Genomic DNA, 17,271 nt, shown 5'->3' on the forward strand with positions numbered 1-17,271 from the left:
ATATCAATGTTTTTTAATAAATGCATAATAATAATTAGATCATTTTTATATCATTCATTTAGTAAATTTTCACTAAGGAGATTATACCATATATGCCATGATCATCTCTAAAGCCTTATTGAACAAACTTCCTAGGAATTTTTATGTATTTCAAACATTTTGAATCCTTTAGGAATTTTCATTTTCTGGCCATATAAATAGGCTAATAATATCCATTAGGCGCATGTCAAAATTTTCATATGGGGTTGGGGCATCCACCACAATAAAACATGTTTTCATATAATCAATGTCAAACCTTTGCGAAAATTCTTGTGTCTTAATTCATGCTTTATATATCACGATTTCATTCTTTTTCTCATTTTATTTTTGCACAAAAACTCATTTGTACCCCCACTAATTTTATACCTTTAGATGTTTGGACTATAAGTTCAAAAACTTTACTTTTTCAAACTAATTCAATTCTGTTTGAATTGCATCTTTCCATTTTGGCCAATCATTTCTTTATTTACGTTCATCAACAAATTTTTTTCAAGATTTTTCGCCTTGTTGCATCATTTCAACAATAACATAATATACAAAATGTTGTTGACAACTTTATCTTTTCAGTTCCATCTTTTTCCCGCAATGCATAACTAATCGAAATCTCTTCATTATTTTCAGGTACATGAATCTCTTCTAGGGTTTTATGGAAAGTTATGCATTCAAGATTTTCATGTTCAATTGTCTCTATATTATAACCATCTTGATCATTTGCTCCTTTACTTTTTTTAGATTTTATCATTTGAACCAATTGGCATTCCACATTTTAAATGTAAATTAATTTCATTTGCATTGATAGATTGTCCTACCGAGACATTAACCCAAATTGGAGCATTTGCAGTTGGACATTAACCCAAAGATGAGCCTCCCCTCCAATTTGTTCGCAAGGTTTCAAGAATCACAATATGTTTTTGGATGGTTTAAGGTTTAATTTCATGTAAAACCAATCATGAATCAGAACCTTAACATACCTTATAAGCTAATCAAAATATCCGAGAGCAAAGCATGTGTTCTTTGTGGTGATTCCCTGTACAAGGACATTGATCCAAATGATTCCGAACATACAAACACCATTGATTGACCAACATAATCTTTTCATCCATTTATTCTTTTCTTTTTTCAGATGAGAACTTCGGATACTCTTACAAAATGCATATATATCATACAATGGAAATAATATTTTGCAAAAGGGCTTGTATGTATGTATTATACATATAACCAGAGGAGATAATGGGGAGGGGAGAAAACAAATGAGTTGCTTTAGGACTTACCAGATGAGTAATGAACTGATTCCAACAGCCTAATATCCCCAAAGAAGTTCCCCACAAATGTGAGCACTAATTCTGTAAGGCATATGACAAGGGAATGTGATTCTTGCGCACCCCAAGGCCCCCTTCATGTGTCCCTACCGGTTTGTTAGAAAGCCGACGCTTGTACCGTTTCAGAACTGAAGCCAAATTCTCTTTTCCTTTAGGGAAAGCCACATCACCTGCTGCAGTTCCAGACCGGCCCCTGCGGCAGGAGACTGCAATCTCAACATCCTTGACTATATCAAGAATTGTGGCTGCGTTCGTGCATTTCCCCCTTATTGGCTTTCCCCAAGGGGATAAGAACCCATTTGACTGTGAAGGACTAGAGTTCTTCAATTGTGATGCTGGAAGCTGAAGACAGAAGCAGGGAAGCAATGGAGACCGGGGCTTGGAAAATGCCAAATCAAGTATTCCCTGTCACAAATAAAACTCATTAATGGACAAAGGCACTTCCACTGTCATTATCAACAAAAGAGAAGGCTGAAACAGATTCCCCAAAAAGAAATCAACAGAAACTTTCAGGTGCCAGTATAGGTTTGCTCAAGCATGCCTAGTGATAGAATGTCTATGGTTGTCCAACTGGGAAACTAGACCACCCAAAAAGCACACCTTTGTGTTCATTCAGTCAATGTAGTAACTAACTAATAATGATTTGCCAAACTTTACCTGAAGACGATTAAGAACGTAAGTGTATTTTCCCCAGAGTTCTGGACGGCTTTCCAGAAGTGAAAGATTCAGGATTCGGTGAATGCACCACACGCCAAAGCTCACAATCAGATCCACTCGCCAAACACAGCCCTCTCCACAGTGGGGAACTGATGAGACCAGAAGCCTCGCAAGACCAGCCTCCTCATTCTTCAGTGCTGAGCATAATTTACGACCAGAAGATGGGTAGCGAGATTCAGCCATTTGGACCAGCCGGTTCACCTCTCTCATCTCAGCTTCATAATGGAATCTCTCTCTGGCAGCAATAAGAAGAATCAAATCCTCATCAGCCCCATCATTTTCTCTAAACAAGTCAAACAACCAATCAGATCCCTCCAATTTCAAGAGCTTTACAATACAGTATCTGAAAGACTGCAACAACTTTCCCTCCAAATCCATGCTGGAGCACGCTTCAGAGGAAACAGAGTTTGAGATACTTTCAACTCCCTCATCTCCTACAGATAGTGTTTTCCCTGCCACTCCAAATGACTGGTCAAAAGGCTGTTTAGACCAAAGTGATTCCATGTCTGAATGTGAACTAAACTGTACAGAGAAAGGATCTCTGTAGAGCTTGGATGCAGAGATTTCATCAATTGCCAAAGGAACTCCTTCTGCCCTGGATCTGTTATTTGAGTAAAGTGATTGGCCATAGGTCATTCTTCCAATTGACTGTCCAAATGCAACGGCATTGCCCCATTGAGCACTCTTTTCAGACGACAAATCCCCACTAGGAACTGCAAGACCTGAAATATCAGGTAAGCTACAGTATTTCTTATTGTGAGCTGAAGTCTCTATGTTCTCTACAGAATCAGAAGAACAGTGATCATAATAAGGTCTTTCAGATTGCAATGACATGTTCCTAGATACTACTGGCATGGCAAATGCATTTATAGAACTAAGCACATTTTGAGATTCTTGCCCCACAGCATATGCACTAGAGTTTCCGTAGTTTTTGGGGACAAAAGATGTCAATCTCGGAGTCGGTTGATCCATTAAAGTGGTCGAGGAACCAGAAACTGTGTCTGAAGCTGTTTTACTGAGATAAGATTCCATCTGATACTCGTGCACTGTGGCAGGCTGGTAATCCCAACTATCAGAAGATGGGGGCATATGCAGACTTGAATAACGCCGCTCACCATAATCATGAATGTTATTACTGCCGGAGCTTTGCACATATGCATCCAACAATTTCATGTGGTTAGACCACAACAATGGTGATCCAATTTGAACCCCATAAGATGATGCTGCATTGTTTGCAACCATCTGTTGCTTGGAAGAGTCATACATACAAGGATTTACAAGAAACCCAGATCCTTGATCAGATATGTATCCAGATGCCTCGTTCCCCAAAGGATCTATCTTTGGAGAAGCAGCAGTGGGCCTTGGATCTGCTCCCAGCAGCATATCCAGTTTCTTGGACTTGGCATCTTGGGTTGCTTGCCCATGGAAATCATACAACTGGCCCCAGAACTCATCTAGAATGGCAACTAATTGACGCCTAGCAGCACGTCCCAACCCAGATAATCTTGAAAGGCTTGCACCTCCATTTCCACCCTCATCACTTTTCCCACCGAGACTCCTAAAAGATTGTGGACCCTCAGAATTTGAAGTGGCTGTGCTCCCAGAAACCATTTTAGATGATTCTTCCAGGTCCCAAGCATTGCCCTCATCATCATCCTTCTCGTTCTGTATGTCTTCCACCACCCCAGCAGTCTTCTCAACTGGGTCCACATATTCATGCTTCTGTGAAGTACCAGAATCCTGCAGCCTATCATCACAAGCCTCAGTTCTTACAACTGCAGGTGAGGGCAATTCAATTGCAGATGTTGATTCTTCTGGATGAGGCATCAACATGCCTGGAACTTCAGTACCCTTGGTATCAATAGTGGAAATCGTACAGGTGGTAGTACTACTATAAGTAGTAGCATCAGTACTACTTTCAACAGAAATGAGGTGAGGTTCTTGATCAGAATCCTTAACTGTTTTGGGCAAACCAATATTAAGTTCCATGTCTGAACCCTCTGAAGGACAGCCCAAAAATTTCTCCAGAGATGGAACATCTGCAGCAGGCTCCTGATATCTAGCTTCAACTAAATCATTTTCCTCCCTCTCTATGGATGTCATAGGTGGTGTTCTTTGTATATCCAAGTTACATAGCTGTGAATCCTGTCTAGCAGCAGCAAACTTCAATGGCGTGGCCATGAGCCAAAGCATCATACTTACTGACACACATGCAGTAACAAGAACATACAAGAGCACTGCAGTACTTCCCATATTTGACCTCAAATTACCCACCCATTTACTGTTGCCATATAGTATCTCCACTACAAAAATAACTTTTAAGCCAAGCATCCCAATTAAAATAATCAAAGTTAAGAATTTAACAAGTTGAGAAACTCTGAAGACTGCCATAATCGAACTTGACGAGGCTACCCGGAGTAAGGGGATGATAGAAGATGGAAGCAACATAGCTAAAATAACTTGTGCGAAGATAAGCATTTGGTATATCCCTTGCTCTCCATAATTCCAGACACAGCAAAGGGCTGGAACAATGGCAAAAATTCTGATGACTGCACGATGTAGCCAATCAGGTAGGTCTACCCTGAAGAAATAATGCAAAACTACTTGCCCTCCAAACTTCCAGGTTAAAGCTGTGATCTGGCTAGAAAAGAACACAACTAAAAAAAAGACCAAAGGTGCTGCAGGACTCCTAAATACCTGTAAAAGAAGTAAACAGAAATTAATACCATTCTTGACTAAAAGAATAATTTGGAAGAATCAACTCATACACAGCCTCACAAAAGACAGATAATGGACAGCTGTGGCTTGCAGGAACAAAAATACCTGTTCCATTAGCAAAAGTGCATCTTGAAAAGTGAGGATAACAAAGTCTGCATTGTGAAAAACAGTTGCTGCCGCATTCATCAATACATAATTGACCACAAAAATGCCACTGAACATGCATAAGATGGCAACAAAATGGTCATGACACATGGCATCCTTTGCTGCTTCTTGTTTTATTTGTAGCTGCTGCATGAGGATAGGAGAGATCATAGGTCTAATTAGCAGATCTATTGAACTACCTGGTCAAATAGCTCATATAAATAGCTAAATAAAGAGAAACATTCCACTGTAAATTAATTTAGGAGTTCACAAGCCAAAATACCACAGAAGTTTGCTATATTCTCCAATAGATATTGATAAGGGGTAGGGGTTAGAACACTCACTACCCTCTGCCTCCTTGTCCTGTATGAGCACCAATTAGAGGTATACAAAACCCCAAAGCAGATCCTTACCTTTGGGGGTTCAGCAAACACTCAGTAACATAAAAGATAGAAACCAGAAAAACAGAACGGCAAAAGTGGATGGGGGCAAATACATGAAAATAGAAAATCACAGCTATGTACCTAAAGGAAGCAAGTGCTTGAGAAATAGGCACAACAACATCCAGCCATAGTAAAGAGCTTGCAAAATTGGCCCAACAACAAAAAGCACAACAGCCCTCACTATCTGTCCTTGGTATTGGATCCCATAAATTAACTAGGATCATGACCCTTTTCAGAACCAAACATGAAATGCACCATGCCACAAAAGGGTTGTGTCTGAAAACATAAGATGGTTTGCTTTTAGGAATAGTATCTCATACCAATCCACTTGTCATGTTGCAACTAAAAACAAGACGGGGAAGTTCCTTAGAAGTGAATTCAAGATTACAGAGAGTTAATGCTACTAGGTTACAGTGGAAAAGCATTCTTGTAATTTCATAACATCAAACTCACTTTCAACCCCTCTTAAAGCATCTTTCAAGTTAAAACTTTACCAGTGAGGTGGTGGGTTGGACTTGGGATATCCCATGTGACATGAACCCACTTGTTTGCACCTATTTAAATTTGCATGTGGTAAAAACAAAATACAACATTCTAACATTAGTCAACTTACAAGGCATTGTGATGCCAATTTTTTCCCTCTCAAGTATGGAGGGCTAGTCCAGATATCCCTTTATTTTTATTTCCTACTCCAACTAAAATTATAACTCGAGCCAGCCTGGCTCAATTTGTTCCAAGTGATGTAGCCGCAATTGAATGAGGGTCAAGCTGCCAAGACCAAAGGTTAGGGTTAACTTCAGGCCCCAAAATAAAGGGTTAGAGTGATTTCAGTTATGGCCTATGGATTGTGATCCCAATTACGCTTAGTTATTGCTTTTTAACGTGTATTATGCTTCAAACTAGCAATTTACATATATCCCAAAAGTATGTGTTTCTTTACGTGTTTTCCTGGGTATATTTAGCATATCTTGCAACTCTCCAATACTTCTTCAAGGTGTTTCTTAAATTTACCTCTTGACACGCTATCCGAAATTAAGACTTGAAACCTTGAATAGCACTAATTACTACTAAACACCCGAATTCCTATTATCTTTGCTTCCTATTGGGTCAGACTATGTATAGTCCTCAGATTGGACCTAAATACTACTAATGTATGATGTATTATGCTTCAAAATTGATTCTTTTGATATATCCTAGGCATTTCTTAGCCATTCATGTGTGTCATATTTGCATCCGCTTTATATGATAACAACAACAATAAGCTTTGTCCCAACTAAATGTCTACATGGATTCTTGCCCTCCAATCAGTTTTGTTTGAGGCCGTGCTAGATATAAGGCCTAAGCTATGCATATCCTTTCTCACTACTTCTCCTAAGGTTATCTTAAGTCTGCCCCTAGCTGTGCAAATCCCCTTATATGATACATCCCTTAAAACCACCCCTCCTAATACTGACACTTCAATCCTTCACTGCAACCTTATCAGCAGCAGTGAGTGCCACTGAATGAACACCAGTTCCTCCCATTTTCCTTTATTTTCCCCCAATTTTCTGTTTGGCACCCAAACATATGACAACCAGTTGCCTTGGGGTACAAGAGCCATCTTGCAACCTAGCCAATGGCATGACTACTGTGTTTAAATCCATGATATTAGCAGTAAAATGTCATGAAATAGAACATTGATCATGGGACTTCAAGAGCCTTAAAAAGTCCAAGCCACAAAAGGAAGATCTTGCAGGTGGCTGCAGTGCTCCCATGATAAAGAATTTAAGCATACATGGTGAGAAAAAAACCAGCCAAAAAATAACATGGCAGGAGTGTATCTGGGACAGAATCAAATGCAGTGAGAACCTCTGGAATTCCCTGGAGAGTTTCAAGATCTAAGCACATGTTTATTTAATATTTTAATTGAGCTTATTTTTCTATTTGGGATACTGTTTAGGAGAGAATGCCTTTCTCAGTAGTGTTCTCCTATCCCTCCTTGGTTGGGGGTTCTAGAAGAATGCCTTTTTGTAATGGTTTTAAAAAAAAAATAGAACAATGGCAATGTCCAAAATCTCTAGTTCATGGCTTAACAAGGACACCACTCCAGATGCTTGCTAGATAATTTCCACTAGGTAATTAAAATCACAAAGTCCATATAGCATCACATACTCATGAAGCAGAATGGTATTAGTCTTCAGAGATTTAAATAGTCATTCTCTCTTTGTTATTCAAAAAGAACTGAGAAAGCAGCCCCACTAAAGAACATTAGCTCTAAAACAAACATCCTAATATCATACACACAAACAACAGAACATTCCCAATCATAAAGGTAAGTTCCATTTCACAGCCAAGAAAGAAGACCCCAAATTCCATTACAAAAGAGTGGTAATCAAGAAAGTGAAAGTGGAAATTCCCTGGACATCCTTATGTATTCTGGGAACAGCATTAGATCATCCACCTAAAAATGTGTCACTAAAGTTGACTCAAAAGCATCAATTTAAAAAGAAAATGAATAACCAAAATCTTGTAAGCAGTGAAATCCCGGGAATTTCACAAATAAATTTTAGTTAAGTATGAATACTATCTGCAGATCCCTTGGTACACTCCAGAAGCACCTACTTTAGTGAGGAAAAAAAACTCATCATCTCAAAGGGAATGAGAAGTTTAAAATCCACCATCCATATCAACAAGTTTGCAGTCCACTATCCACATCCAACCACCTACAGCAGGTAGAACATCACACTTCTTTGTTCAAACCCTGTATTCACACCATAAAAACCTACTCTCAAATGCATAGCACCGTGCACCCATATGATGCCCATGAGGATAAAGAAATGTTTCATTCAATTTGGCTGAGTTTAGTTTTCCTCGAAACAAGTCAAGAACTGCCTTGAACACAGAATGTGTGTGATAAGGAGCTCCATAACTTTGTTTCAGTTGTTCTAAAATATAAAAGTCATGGAAAATGCACGTGAACATGCACACTGGGGTAATACATATAATGATATAAAATGTGCATACACGCCTCCAAAAGCTAGATGGTAAATCTGTAGCACGCTAACACCAATCTGGACCTGTATGGGCTAGACAATCCTAAAAAACAAACCATCTTTTACATAGAAACAGGCATCACCCAGATAGGTGTAAAATTAAACAAACCATCCAATAGCTGATGCAAAACCATACTGATTTTCAAATCAAGCCTGGAGCAGTGCAACTGCCCAGAAGCTCAAAACAGTTGAAAACACTAAGCATGTGAAAACAGTTGAAAGCCTGTAATGCAAGGGTATGGGGGGGCAAACAAAAAGGGAAGCAAAATACAAAGACTAGTAACAACCTGTACAATGGATGAGTGAACATAAAAATTATGTGGCACAATAGTTGCGCCAAGGAGACTCATAACTGAGAAGACACTCTCTCTATTTAATTTTGTCAGCATCCCACCCGTGGCAACTGAAACATCAGGTTGACTGATAAACACTCCGAGGATGTAAGCCAGCAACACAAAAGTTGTTATGGCTATGGACATGACCTTCGAGCATCTCTGCTGAAACCAGGATTCCAACATTAACGCAATTGGTTCAAAAAGGATATGAATAGTTGGAAAAGGGAAAAGAAAGAAGTAACTGATAAATCTTACCCAAAGGGTGGTAAAAAGTGGAAACAGAATGGCATCCATTGCAGCAAAAACAACACAAGTGAGAAGATCCATCCCAAAGAGAAGATTAAGGCCATGTGCAATGCCAAGAATCTAGCAAAGTACAGGAACTATATGTTAGATATGATGTAACCAAGTGTTAGCAGCTTTGACTCATGCTACCATTGCTTCCATTGTTGCAAGAAGAAAGCAAGTAACCAGAAAGATAAAACGAAACAGGAAAAACAAAATTTGAAGCAATGGAAGGGGGATTGAGGAGCAGAGCAAATACCATAGTCAAGTCAGAAGCAATCACTGAAAGCTCTGCATGAACTCCTAACAGCATGCATGTGGACTTGTTGAATTCCTCACTGTAAATCTTTTGCATCAACAGTAAATAAAATTAACTAGTCATTAATTACCCCAAGCAGAATTGAATAACAAAACGAATGCATGCAGAAAAAAATACATAATACGAGCTAAGCAAAAATAGCAGGCAATTAGCCTCCTCCAGTAAACTAAAAAAAACATCATTAGAAGTTTTGGAGATCATTATCCATTCCAAGAATATTTTTGAGCCGAGGATCTCGATATCTTCCAAATTTATGGAAATCGAGGACAAATCTTCTAAGGGCCTGTTTGGTTACATGAATCCAGAGATTTCAAATCTCTGGATTCATGAATCTGAGAATTATACCCGTTTGGTTGTAAAAATCTCTAGATTCATGAAATCTAGAGATTCACCTTTTTACACTAAAAACGTGAATCTGTAGATTTATGGGTAAGGGGTGAAATCCAGAGATTTCAAAAAAGCTATACATTTGCACATTCACAAAAGTCACGTCAATCAAATAGATTTTTAGGATGAATCCACATATTTCATTCCACAACCAAACATTTAATTTTATAAATTATGACTCCATAGATTTGAAATCTCTAAATATTTGAAATCTTCAGACTCATATAACCAAACAGGCCCTAAGTCAATTTTTAGTAAAAGCTCTCGAAGAAATTAATATTTTCTTCTTGTGAACATTAAAGAAAAAAGGGAAATATTTATCCAATCTAAAAGGTGGCAAAAGATGTACAGCTTACTCCCAATGAAAAAGGTAGTAGAGCCTTCATTAAATTCTAAAAAAGAACAAAATACAATAGGAGAGGGGGTATGGAAGTAGATAGCTTTCCAGAGTGGATAATGGAATTTCACCCAAAAAATAATTTTCACAATAATCTCAATGTGAAATATCACCAAGCATCAGTAGAAAGAAAGGAAACAAAACCATCTTTTATGTGAGATGAAACTCTTAAAGACGCACTAACGAAAAAGTGTTACTTCAGATATTTAAAGGCTGAAAAACACATACCTGTGCAAGATTTTTTCCGGTGACTACACTAATGCGAGCTGCCAGGTACTGGCAAACAATAGCAGCAAAATTGAATACAAGCATCAGTGCTACAAGGTCAAAACCAAAACGGGCACCCCCCTCAACAGTGGCAGCCCACTTTCCTGGGTTAATATATCCCATTGACAACAAAAGCACAGGACCAACAGCTGGGAGTCTCTGAAGAAGGAACCCCAGCTTCTGATTGAGATTGACAATCACAGTTTCCATGACTGAACAAGTCTTCTCAAGTGGAACCAATAAAAAATATTTCCGTGCAAAGCTTGACTTCATATAGTTAACCAGAGGAGTATCTGACAACTTCAAGGTCATTAATCAGATTCAGATAATCTCAAGCAATTATGCTGCCACCCAAGTAATTTTATAGCATGAATTCTTTACACATCCATTTACAAAATCATCCAATAGAATGATGTGATCAGTATAGTTAACCATCCTCAAATGTAGTCATCACAAAACCAGAACCAGATCCCTTGTCATCAGAAGAAAGAAATAATTGGGAACACATATAACCCACAATGGATCTGATGAAGTAAATACTGCAACTCCTTGTAGAATAGTTACTAAGTTGAAATCCAACAGCACTCCTTAATGCACATTTATTAACATGATGACATGCTACCATGGCAAAGGTTGTACTGCAACTATAATCAGCATATATCACCTAAAAAGGAATCCAGGCCACCAACATGCTGAACTGAGCACATAATGACATCCTGAGGTTCTCTGCCTGGCATCTCCATTGCCGCTCATGATAAATCCATCTGGTATGCTCTGCCAGAAAATTTAAATTTCAGATATACATCAGCCAATTAGCAGTGAACCGAGTGAAAGACGGGCTTTTCTCTACAGCTTTAAGAAAGAAACCAGCAAGGAACTTAAGCCCAACAATTTGACAGGAATACCTAACATAAATAAGAGACTAAGAAATGAAACAGTAGAGGAACTTTCTTTACGTACGGGCATATATCAATCAACAAAAGGCATGAATTGCAGAAGAAAGGGCAATATTCAGGATTAAATTAGAAACATACGAAAACACAAAATTGAAACGCTACCAAGTTAATCCGATCAGAACTTGATATTCCAGACATTGAGACAAGTCAACATGACCCATAAAAATATATCAATCCCATGGCACTGCATAATGCGTCATACCAAACTATTTTTCCTTACAAATAAAGATCGATCACAGAGTACAACAGATTAAAAAGCAGTATCACATTATGGTACCTATCAAATTCTCACTAATCAACACCTTTCTGTATTCATTTTTCCTTCTTCCCGGTAGATGAGAAAGGTCAAATGGGAGGTGGGAGAAGGAGAAGCTAATGACTTGCTCGCAATAATATCAATTCGACATGCTACATCGATCATGATAGTTAGATATAATGGCGAATCCCTTCCATTTAGTAAAATTCATCTTAGAACATCACCATAATAATAGAAGCTAGAGAGAAGCCCAAAGCATTAATGGGGTATTCTTAATGCAAAAAAAGAGAACAACAGAACCCTTGTTCCAAAACTCAAGAAACCCACCAAAGCCACTAATAACTAAAACCAATAAATGGGCAGAAACGTCTAACTTCCATCAATCTGATGCTTCAGAAGATACTATTCAAACAAAGAAAGATAGGTAAGGGATCATTGCGGTGATGGTGGATGATTCCAAATGTCTTCAAATCAAGAAAATTGGGAAAAAAACAAAAAAAATGAGGGAGACATAAATTTAAGCTTTGGAAACACATTACCTTTCTGGGTCCCTTACACCTATCTCTACAATTTCAATGTCTAACCAGCAACAGAAACCTTAAGAATGGCAAGAGGGAGAAGAAGAATTCATAGACAGAAAGGTTTGATAGCTTTGAAGAGAGTTAATAAAAAAGGAGGAACAGACGAAACCAGGCCTGAGGAGAGAGAGAGAAGTTGCAGGATGGAAAATGGAAACGTTCACATGTTAAAAGCTTTGGAAGAGACAGAAAACGTTTTTTCCTCCTTTTTAATTCTGCACTGTTCCCTCTCTTCTGTACTTTTTCACAAATTTCTCTCCATTTTTTCTTGTGTCTTGTTTATTATTGGATTATCGTTGGATCTTTTATCCTCTCATTTTTGTATTTCCGACAGCAGATATGAGCCATTATACAGCAGAAACACTGTTGTCGGTTTACCAGAACCTGATTAAAGCTCTAAAAAAGTTATTGCCAACAAAACTAAAAAATAAAAATTTATTTGTTAATTAAAAACATCTATTTTTGGAAAATAAAGTCTTGTAATAACATTTATTTTTGAAAAAAATTATTAATCAAAAATAGAATTTTTTTTTTAAGCTAATGAGAATATATATAAATATATAAGAAGAATAATACAACGGTATTACATAGCAAATTATAGTCTCCTAAAACCTCTACCACCAGCCTCCTCAGCCACAATGGCTTTGAGGCGTTCAGGGATCAAAAATCACCTCTTTATTATCATTCATCAGACTTGCCAAGAAGTCAGCACCTTTATTCGTCTCTCTAATTTGATGAACCACCTCACATTGTTGCAGCTTCCCTATAGAATGAAGGATTGAAATAAATTTTGAGAAGTTTTCATATTCGTACAATCTATGAGAAGGAGGAGGAATCGATCTACCACTTTCAGTTCTCCTGAGATTTTGCAGTTTTTAGGTGAAAACTCTATTTTAGGGTGAAGGTGCAATTCTAAAGTTACTTCACATTCTAGGATTGGTTTTGGCTCATTAGCCGTCTATTTGGAATGCTTTTTTAAGTCCAAACGTTGACATTTTGTGGTCCCAAACACTCTAGAAATCTCACAATTTGAAGGTTTATAACATCAGAACTCATCCCTCCAAGAGATTTCGTGCCACAACTCCAAGAATATGTCATTTCGATAAAAAATCTACAACTGAGTTCCATAGTTGTAGGTCCATCATCCTCGTCATGATTTTCCTACCCCCATAGAAAATGAAAGGTCATTTCCCTTTCCTTTGGAGTTAGTTGTGGGCAATGAGAGATTTGAACTACCGACACCGTGGTGTGTAGCCACGTGTTTTGTTCTTATAGAAAGAAATGTGCTTCTGAGGAGTTTACAATCTGAAGATTTTCATTTTATTTTGACCAAAAATGCAAAAAACCCAAAAAAAAAAATTGAATTCTAAAAATTAATCTCAAAAGTAAAGGCTCATTTTTTTAATAATAAACTAGATAAATTTACTGTTTTTATTTTATATTTATTAATTATAAATTATAAAAATAAAGATATAAGTATATTTATGATAGATTTGAATCGAACCATTCTGAAATAGATCTTGAGAATCAATTTTAATCAATTTGGGCGGCAAACTTTATTGATTCTAATGCAATTCTTTAAATTATCAAAGATAATTTAATCATTTCTAAGCGGTAGTTGAGATGATTCAATCAAATCTTATGTGGCGAGTTAGTCATTTTCATCATATTATTAATCCAAATCCTTGAGGAAATAAATTTAAAACAAATTAATATATATATATATATATGATTAATTATTTAAAATTTTTTAATAATAAACTAATATTTAAGTCAAATTGCTTAAACCTTATCTCCACTTTCTTTGCTCTAAATAATTAAAGAGTTGATCTCCATGACTTTTGGTCCCAAACTCTCTTCTACCACTAAGGCACTAAATGCTAGCACTAGCATTAACTTATTTTTGGAAAAAGAAGTGTTTGAAACCTATTGTTTGAAAATTTTATGGAAAAAAATCTTCTGCTATTTACATTTTTCTGCATACTTGTACCAAATGATTGGCTGAGATTAAAAGTTTAATTTTAAATTTTAAAAATATTAAATAATCTTGTATTTATTTTATTTTTTCAGCCAATCATTTGGTATATATGTGCAGTGCTGTGCACAATAGAGATTTGTGCACATCAGATGATGTTTTCCCGAATTTGATGGCAAAGATTTTGAAAATTGGATTGAAATTGATTTTAAGAGTGATTCAAATTATGAAAACAGGCAACATCAAATTATTCAAAATTATAAGTTCTTTAATTTGTGAACCTCTCAATTTGAAAAATGGAAATAAGTAAAAAAAGAAAAAAAAATCTATAAAAAATTTGTTTATCATCTTGCCATCAAAATATTTGAGACAATTTTTATATATATTTAGTGTGAAAAGGATAATTTTAATATATATGAAACTAAGACTGAGCCAAAAGATAAATAAATATTTTCCAAAAGATGACATATAATTGTCATTCTAGAAGAATGCCAGCCTTTTTTTTCTTATTAAAATTATTCTATTGATGACTTTTATTTTAAATCAATTGATGTGGTTGGTATTTCTTTTTTATAAATTTATGGTATCCACTTAAAGTGAATTTATTAATGAATTTATTATTTTATAAATAATTGTTTTTTTCTTATAATTTTTATGTTAAGTTAATAATACAACATGAATAGTAGATGAAGAAATTTTTTTTTGGAATATGTCACATCATTCTCATGAAGTATTATCATAAAGAGTAAAATATTTTAATAAAAAAAAAAAAGTTCCATTTATTTTGGAGAAAATAAAAAGTTTTATATAAGGGATGATTATTTTATATGTGCAAATTTAATTCTTAATGATTCTAATAAGATTCTAACTCTTGAATTTATATTATGAAGTGTTGATCTCTGTCAAAGGGATTGAGTTAGGATTCAACATTAGAGATGACAAATAATGAGAGTCCGGATCACCTCCTCGTCAAGAGAACCCTAACGTTTTTTCACTACACGTATTGTGTGGGTCCACTAAGGTTCTCACATGTAATTTATATTATCACGTTCAAACATGGGCTCACACATATAAAAATATAGGTAAATCATTAATAATGACATTTCCACCCTTATAAAAATGTAAGTAAATTATTTGCCAAAAAAAATGGGGCAAATTAAAGCATAAGAATAGCTAATAGAAATATATTATAAAATATTTTTTAGCTTTAATATATTCAACATTGTATTCATGTATTCAAGGAGGCAACTCCTTTTAATATATGTGCTAAACTTAGGTTTTGGATTTGCTCCACCTTTTACAATCAAAATCTACATTTCCACTAAAAGCCTTCAAGTTTTGACAAATGGAAAGCAAAGCAAAATCAATGTTATGTCGCTCTTCCAACTTTTTGATGAGCTTTATATCTTGGGAGGAATATTTTTGAGGTGGAGAGCTTTTGTCTCTCCGCCTCTTCTTCTTCTTCCTCTCCTCTTCTCTCCGCCTTTTGTTCTTCTTCTTCTTAATCTTCATCATTTATCCTATTTCTTCTTCACTGCTTTGAACCTTTTCTCATTTATTTCTCATTTCTTCTTCTTTCTCTTTCTACTTTCTCCACCATTATCTTTTTCTTTTTCTCTATTTCTTGTAGATGTCTACTTTGGAAGCAACTATCTTGGATCTAGAAGTTTTGATGCTGCGTGCCCTTGCTGTAGCCTTTTTATTGTTGCTTGTTGCCACCATCGCAGCTCCGTGCAACTTCCTCAGCTAGAGCCTCTAGCTACTGCAACATCATCCGGCCACAAATCTGACTAAGGAAAAGTCACCGTTGCCGAAGCACGAAGTCAAGCGGCGGAACTTCCCTGCACGTCTGACTTCTCACTCAATCCAATAGTTGTTCAAGTTGTAATTACTCCAGCCTTCTAGCGTGTTATCTCTCCGCTCCTATGGCGTGTTAGTCTCTGCTTTTGTGGCATGTTTTTGCCTATTTGGGCATTTTAAGATGGATGATGCGTTTTTTGCATCTTTTGAGCTTATTAGTTGTTGTTGTATTTACACATTCATTTTGAATGTTTTATTGGGCTTAACCTATATCTTAGCCTGGATGACCCTATCTATAGCATGTATCACAGTTTGGTCGGATTTCCCTAATTATTTTTTGGATGTTTATGTTTGAGCCTTGTGTTTTCATACATCTATCTTTTTGTATTTTTTTTTTTTTTTCCAATTTAATCAATGAAGTTTGTCCTTTTAAAAAAAAAAAATAAAATCAATGTTAAACAACATGGAGGATTTTTATAACATTTATAAAAGATTCTTCCCAACAAAAGGAAAACCCAACAAAATTCTTTCTCAAGAATTAAATTTTGTGAAAATTTACATGAGAAATTTTGTTAAAAGATTTTCCATGAGAACTTTTAACTAAAATAACAAATAAAATAACAAAGCAAATTTACTTTCAGAATCAGGATAAACAAACAAGATTTCAGACTGATTCATTTTTAGAATCAGGATAATCAAATGCTAATTCTGACAAATTCACTTTTAGAATCAGGGTAACCAAATGCTGATTCTGACAGATTCATTTGCCATCAGGATAATCAAACATGATTTTTTTTAAGAATATGACTCTACAAAACCAAATTCCACAAACTAATGATTCCCTAGAAACATGATTCTAAACCCGATTCAACAGAATTGCTGAACCAAACGCCCCCTAATGAAAGATAAAGGTGAACACAATGGAGCACAAAATCTAGTTGTGCATGACTTTTTTGTAACCTGTGATAAGCTTATTGATTAGATTCTCCTCTTCGGTAAATTGTCGAGTAGATTTAGATTTACTGATGGTGTTTCATTTGTCGTTAGGTATACAAACAACATAAAATGCGAGTCTTAACATGATCAACACGTTTGAAATGATTTTGGTATCTTTTTTACTTTTATTCATTATAATTTTTGCTTTTGTCTTCTTGTGATTATTCCTCAACCTTTCATTTAAAGACAAGATTAAAGTTTAAACAACAAAAAAAAGAGAAAAAATATGATATGGCTTTTTATTTAAAACAATTGATGCATTGAATTGATTTCCATTTTTTCTTTTTTCTTGTCACCATCAATCGAAT

The 17,271-nt window shown here is 36.0% G+C and overlaps 1 protein-coding gene across 4 annotated transcripts; it reads right to left on the bottom strand.

The window, feature by feature from the left end:
* Positions 1–631: 631 nt before the first annotated feature.
* On the bottom strand, positions 632–12,487 carry LOC149023497 (ethylene-insensitive protein 2.1-like). 4 transcript variants are annotated; one of them, XM_089144030.1, is made up of 8 exons: positions 12,154–12,487; positions 10,364–11,166; positions 9,292–9,378; positions 9,003–9,113; positions 8,700–8,909; positions 4,899–5,084; positions 2,016–4,772; positions 632–1,763 (listed from the first exon to the last, which is right to left on the bottom strand). In XM_089144030.1, the coding sequence occupies exons 2-8, from the start codon at positions 10,712–10,714 to the stop codon at positions 1,377–1,379; spliced, it is 4,089 nt and encodes a 1,362-aa protein (XP_089000156.1). In that variant the 5' UTR covers positions 10,715–11,166; positions 12,154–12,487; the 3' UTR covers positions 632–1,376. The 4 variants fall into 4 exon arrangements, with proteins under 4 accessions (XP_089000156.1, XP_089000157.1, XP_089000154.1 ...); XM_089144031.1 differs by having other exon boundaries at positions 8,700–8,906; positions 10,364–11,176; XM_089144028.1 differs by having other exon boundaries at positions 10,364–11,176.
* Positions 12,488–17,271: the final 4,784 nt, after the last annotated feature.

The sequence above is a fragment of the Hakea prostrata genome, chromosome 2 (genome assembly GCF_041222555.1).
Source record: "Hakea prostrata isolate BN-2017 chromosome 2, UWA_Hpros_2, whole genome shotgun sequence".
Taxonomy (NCBI): domain Eukaryota; kingdom Viridiplantae; phylum Streptophyta; class Magnoliopsida; order Proteales; family Proteaceae; genus Hakea; species Hakea prostrata.

Excerpts from the sequence above, each read along its gene's own strand:
- LOC149023497 (XM_089144030.1), bottom strand. The coding sequence starts at position 10,714 with ATGACCTTGAAGTTGTCAGATACTCCTCTGGTTAACTATATGAAGTCA. Across the intron at positions 5,085-8,699 it reads TTCACTCATCCATTGTACAG|CAGCTACAAATAAAACAAGA; the intron begins GTTGTTACTAGT and ends ATCCTCATGCAG. Across the intron at positions 1,764-2,015 it reads ACGTTCTTAATCGTCTTCAG|GGAATACTTGATTTGGCATT; the intron begins GTAAAGTTTGGC and ends TATTTGTGACAG.